The sequence below is a fragment of the Oncorhynchus nerka genome, linkage group LG28 (genome assembly GCF_034236695.1).
Source record: "Oncorhynchus nerka isolate Pitt River linkage group LG28, Oner_Uvic_2.0, whole genome shotgun sequence".
Classification (NCBI taxonomy): domain Eukaryota; kingdom Metazoa; phylum Chordata; class Actinopteri; order Salmoniformes; family Salmonidae; genus Oncorhynchus; species Oncorhynchus nerka.
The window spans coordinates 51295810-51302212 of NC_088423.1; the positions used below are offsets into that span (position 1 = coordinate 51295810).

At 39.0% G+C, this 6403-nt stretch overlaps 1 protein-coding gene across 1 annotated transcript; it reads right to left on the reverse strand.

Moving 5' to 3' along the window:
- Nucleotides 1–3078: 3078 nt before the first annotated feature.
- pcbd1 (pterin-4 alpha-carbinolamine dehydratase/dimerization cofactor of hepatocyte nuclear factor 1 alpha) lies at nucleotides 3079–5731 on the reverse strand. Its single transcript, XM_029640960.2, has 4 exons — nucleotides 5624–5731; nucleotides 4040–4171; nucleotides 3644–3724; nucleotides 3079–3413 (listed from the first exon to the last, which is right to left on the reverse strand). Exons 1-4 carry the CDS (start codon nucleotides 5624–5626, stop codon nucleotides 3321–3323), a joined length of 309 nt encoding a protein of 102 aa, XP_029496820.1. The 5' UTR covers nucleotides 5627–5731; the 3' UTR covers nucleotides 3079–3320.
- Between the last annotated feature and the right edge of the window lie 672 nt (nucleotides 5732–6403).

The following is a 6403-nucleotide window of genomic DNA, read 5'->3' on the forward strand; positions in this document are numbered from 1 at the left end:
AATGTCCTAGTGAAATAAATACTTACCCAGTGAACAGGAGGGAGCAATGTTCTCTGCATGTATTTGTAAGGACAACATACTTGAATCATTTAAGACTTGAGCCCATTTTGAATTTAACATTACCTACCTAGGCTCTTGTACTATATTGCATATATACATGTATGACTAATTGCAGTCTGTTTGTGGCTAATTGCATCTTTCAGTAATAATTTAGACTGCAAGAAACCCTGGCTGCTGTAACAAATTACCTAGTATACTGTACACCGCCACTATGTTATTAAGAATCTGAGACTGCAATCCACTGATTTGACAACATATTCATTACCCCCTCTATTCTTTGAGACAATGGTTTAGCCCTTAATTGAATGGTTTAGACCTGAAATGATCTCAAAGAACAGAATACACACTGAAATATCTTTAGAAGTTGTAAAGTCTCCATCTCAATTATGTGTTCTTGTAGCTAATTAATTGATTTGGCTTCTAATTTTATCTACCTCAGTTTCTGTTCAATGCAATTGTGTCTCTTGTTCAGTCATAGGTCTAAAGAATAACGGAAAAGCCTGCCTCAGTTTTTCATGTAACATTTAAACGTATGGCATTTGAGAAACTGCAGTGTTCTTAAAAAAGCAATACTGGTATAAAACTGTTTGCAAAAAAACAAAAACTACTGGATGTACACTTGGTATGCCCCCAAAACACACTTCAAATTATCTTTCCATCAAAATGTTCCATGTGCTTTCACATTTGTGTTTGCAGTCAAACTTAAGTGAATATCCACTTTTCTTTCCATGTCTGTAGCTAGGTTTCTATCCAATTGACAACAGATATATTAAAAAAATTAACAAAGAAAATATTGCATGCTCACTTTCCCACCAAACAGACCTGTTGCGGATAAAACTCATTGCGTGATGACGTAGGGCACAAAACCTTTTATTTTTCGCTGAAGTTTATGTACGGACAAAAAAGAATCTAAAGTTCAATGTGTTTCCATCGCATTCTTCAACTCTACTGATAATTTTGTCACAAACTGTTGCGTTAATTAGCAAATGTGCCGGCTCTGGTCTTGACACTTCCGCTATAGCCAACAGCTCACAGATAAAGTGCGGGTAGGCTAGTCTACATGACGATATTATGCATATGAATGTTTTATTTGTCAAGCATCGATTATCATGTTACCAGACTATAACCATCGATATTTAATGGAAAGGAGCATCATGCTCACCGTGCACTTTCACCACGCTGTGATGTTCATCACCATTTATCTAATCTGTAATTTAATAAACGGTATGGTTTTCCAAGTCGTAGTGGGAGGACCACACACTATCATCGAGTGACTCAAGTTACTTCGATATGATGGTTATTATATTTCTATTTGGCGCATAAAGGCGTTTCCACCGCCATTTCTCTCATCATACATTTTACAGACACAAAAAGATCACACCATGCCGAACAAACAAATGATCTGTCGTAATATATAAAATTGTACCGAAACTTCCATAAAAATTTTTTTAAAAACTTTTACTTTACTCACAACTGTGGAGGGAAATGTGGTTTGTGTCGTAGATGTTTTACCTTCTGGAGTCATAAAAAGGGAAATAATCTGACAATGTTATGATGATGCGATGGCTTTTTAATCATACCATTTTACTTTTAGCCCAGTCCTGTTGTATAATTCTTAAGCATTGTCTGTGTGACCACTTTTTTTTTATTCTTATTAATCATTGATTTTTCTTATCTGCAACGATTGTGTTTTGGGGTAAATACTAATTTGTGGGTCAATCCTGGTCCTTGAAGGCTGCGGTGTCTAGTTTGTTCTTTTGATTGGTTTTCTAGCTCAAAATCAATGCTTGATTATATTGCAACTATGAAAACCAATAGACAGGGTGGCCCTCAGACGAGTTGAGGACACTAGCTGGATTACCTGAAAATATACAGTAAATATAGTACCACTGAACAAAAGGGTCAAAGATCTGACAATGGGTAGTTTCTATTTTTTAGGTGGAGCCATCAATGGAGAAATAACCACTAATATGTTGACATTTTTAATAGCCAGGAGTATATTAAATTCCGAAAGAAACAAAGGTAATTTAATGTAAATTGTGATAGTACCTGAATTGCTGCTTAGTGCTTACCCCACTATAGTCTAAATTGTACAGTGTAAATCTTAAAGCGCCTTGCCCTCAAGGAGGTAGGGTTAAGATCATGCCTTCTGTTATTGTCTAAGGGAATAATCTTCACAGCAATAAATCACATTCACCTGTATGCCTTCAGAGGCCAGATTAATGAGGGCTGTTGGGTAATACCAATGTATAGAATCTCAATGTAGATTCTATTTATATGTATCGGATCAGCCTTAGGGATTTGGCTTCGCAACATCAAGTTCAGTAAGGTCCAGTTCATTTATACTGTACATGTCAATTTTAATATCATTAAATGTTTTTGAAAATCTAAAAATGTAGTAGCATGAATTTGTAGCTATTTGTAGTTTCTTGCTACCCTTCATTATTCCAGAGAACCCCTTTGGAAAGCATTTGTTGGCCATGGTTACACTCCTTTCAGCACAACAATTGATTCCAAAATACTTTCAGCACACAGGAAGCTGAGCACCATAACAATTACAATAAACCTACAACAGCTGTTCCATTTGTTGTTTTTAGAGATTCATTCAATGTGATAACCTTGTTTTGTAATATGATTTCTAGGAGGGGTGAAATATTGAGGCTGACCCCATTTGTCTGTAGGCTACACTTTGGACAAATGAATAAACACACTTACTGGTTATTCAAACAACTATTTGTCACTTACAAAACATTACACAGGAAAACCATTTCAGACACACAGACTAGACAGACCGACAAAGTCAGTGTTTTATATAGCAAATATGTTGGAATGATCAAATCGATTTTCCCCAGATTTCAAAGGTTTAGAGTCCGAGCTAGAGTTATATGTACATTAGACACTTGATTTTACATGACCTGATTCTGCTCAGTTGGGGACAGAGGAATGTTTGATATACAGTATCTATGGTATTTTTACTGGCTAATCACTGGTTGCTAATAAATCCACTTTCCACCAAAGCAATTTTTTAAAAGGTATATTTGGCTTCATCAGTCAAGCAACAAACACCACACCAGCAAAATGTTTGAATTAAAAGTGACCTGTAAACATTAAATATTAATTGGGATTCTGATGTAATTTCCTGTTTGATAATTTCCTGTTCCTGTTAAAGGTTAGTCATCTGAATGAATGTATGGAGAGCGATTAATAGGCAGGCTCTGCTCTGGGTTCCACCACTGAAATGGCAGCAGGCCATGAGTTGTTTAGAGGACCGATGCTTGGTCAACGAAGGTAGCCAAAGTGATGTCTCTCTGAGAGAGGCCCCCACAGTCGTGTGTGCTGAGTGTGATTTGGACCTGGGGGAAAGGGGAAGATGGAGTGAGGATAAGGATGAGAGACTGCAGGCAAGACATGGTAAATGGAAACCAGAATGACAGGAATGGGTGAGAATGAGACATACAGAGGGACATTTAAATTTAAAAAATGTCAAGTCACAACATACCTTTACAACGAGTGATGCTAACAGGTTTGTCTATACCTATTTTACCCCAGGCAGTGGGCCTTGGGCAGGGGCTTATTGAAATACCTTGTTGTACACGTTAAACCACTCAGGGTGATGGTCCATCTTCTCAGCTTGTAGTGCCACCCTGGACATGAAACCAAAGGCCTGTGATAAAGTAGCAGATTATACTTCCAAGGTCTTATTGTCACAGTCGAGTAATATGCATTGTATAGCCTACAGCCATTTATTAGCATGTTTCTTATTTTGTTTGACGTCACATTGTCAGAAAATAATCTGTGCCTGTATTCAAAAAGTATCTCAGAGTAGGAGTGCTGATCTAGCTAGGATCAGTGTTGACTTTTAGAACATAATGAATAATATAGCATGGACATAGAGCACCTGATCTTAGATAAAAACAGACACTTTATAAATAATGGGCCCTGAGCTCTAGTTTGAGTATATTGTCCAAGCCTTTCTGACCTGGTTAAAGTCTTTGAAGATGAACTCTTTGTAGATGGCATCCCTGCCCACAACCTCCACCCATTGGGCGTTCCGTAGCAGGGGGAGTAAGTGGTCCCTCTCCTCCTCACTCAAACCCTGGATTTTACTGGCCTGGAAGAGCAAAGCAAACATTCACCGGATTCCAATGTAAAGGGGGCAGTTGCACAAATGCAAACTGTGATTGGTTACAAAGAAGCCCATCTGGAATCAATAGAGTGTTGCATAGCATTCCCAAGGCCTGTTCATAAGGGTGCAATGTTACAGAACGTTCAGATAGAAATGTGTTTTGTAGAACAAGACATGTACAATTACCTGTTATGTAGAATTGGGAATTGTGTCAGCTTTATTAATAAAAAGACAAATTCACCCTAACTGCAAACACCCTGGTTTTCAAAAAGGGGGAGGCTTCATTGCTTTCTCCATATCGCTTCAATAGAATTCCCATAGAGATAGAGGACTCAAGTGCCCAAAAGCCCGTTTTAGGATGGGTCGAGGACTTTCACCATTTGGAAGTAGTCAACTGGGTGGGACTTCCTATGGGATAAGGAAGGATCACACAATTCCATCCTGGTCACCAGGAGGGCTCAGCCAATTAATTCTACTTGTGATGAAACATTCCATAACTGCAGATGGCAGTAAATCGCCAACCTTGTCTTTATACCTGTTCAAACAACACACTCTAGCTGGCAGTGTGCACACTTTCAGTTTGTTTACCAACTCATAGAAGTAGTGGAAGAAGAAAATGGGCCATTTCAAAATGGAGATGGCATCAAAGGCGCTGCCCATGCTCTCAGACACCATAACGGGACAGATATAATGATGCAATGTCTAAGTCTATGGGAATCCCACAGCGCTTCACACATGATGTGGTATCACATGAGCTTAAAACTCAGTTCATTCTGAAAGGTATAAATCAAAAAAGGAGGCTTATGTCAGCTGCAGTTGTGAACGGAAAAGGCACAGACTATGGAGTGCAATAATAAGCAAATTACTCATCAACTAATTTGTGTTATAGATTAAAAGGCATGCAACTGAATGAATGAATGAAGGGGATATTTTTAGAGGATTTGTCAATGCCCCCATATGAACGTAATGGTGTTATGCCAACATAGACACAAAGCAAACATGTCACAATGAAGTAGTCGATACTGCTGATAAAGTGGAACGAAGTCAACAGGTATTTTAGCAACAGGCTAATCTGTTCTATCTGAGAAACGCTGACAGATTTTGGGGACAGCACATTGAGCACAGGCATACAATAACCTGAGGCTTCAACCTCATCTCATCCAATGATTGGCTGCATAGAGACAGTTCCTGTCAGGACAATAATATGTTTTATTGCAAAACAACTTATACACTTTAGGTGCCATCTCATGTTATAATATTGAGTTAGTATTCTGCTCGTCAAATATTCTATTTGGCACGATCAAATTATCAATCAACAGTAAAAACTCATATTGCTTCATCTTCAGTATCTATTGAAGACAACGCAGCAACATAACAATACAGTTGGCACTTGGCTATGAGCAGCGCCCTCTGATAAGATTGAAGCAATTCACTCACCATGGTTTTTGTCTGTTCTCAGAGAGACAGAGGGCTCGGCTTCTGCTCGTTTCACTTGCAGTGAGTCAATCTGCTATTGCAGTTAGCAGCTGGAATGCAAGCGGGGGTCCTGTTTCAGCTGTCCATGCAGAAGCCTGAAGAGAAATGCCCTCTTCTGGTTATACTGCCCAGCTTGTCTTCAGCATGGCAATAATCATAAATCCTCTGCCGTTGCCCATAACAACGCCATTTCTCTAGCCAGTCTTTATGAGGGAAAATTGAAAAGGGCATCCATGTAGGATTATGTTTTCTTCGTGAAAGGATGATCACACATTATGTTCTCATATACAACAGCACTCACTGTAAACAAAAATCACTGATTGATGTCATTCACATGAGTGCAGGATAATAATGTTCAATGGTTTACTGCGATGGAGACGTAGACTTAGCTAAATGATGTCTGAGCGAGTACATGTCTCTGAGCGAGTCGGCGGTTACCTCTGTCCCACTGTCATGGTCCAATGCAGGTCAAAGTTTAATGAGTTGCCCTACTGTGAGATGACCCCTGTGAACTCAGCCCTCACGGGGAGCGCTCATGGAAATTAACTATTTAATGAAATGAACCGAGGGAGAGGATGTGACAAGGGATAATGTTAAATGGCTGAATGAGTGTGGGAAATGAATATGCTGCTTCAGTGGTTTGGTTTGATTTGCACTGCAAAGGATTTGTTAATGTGCATATATTGAGTGGCTAGAACTTGAGGTAGATGGGTAATGGGGGTTGTTGTACTGATAGAGGGT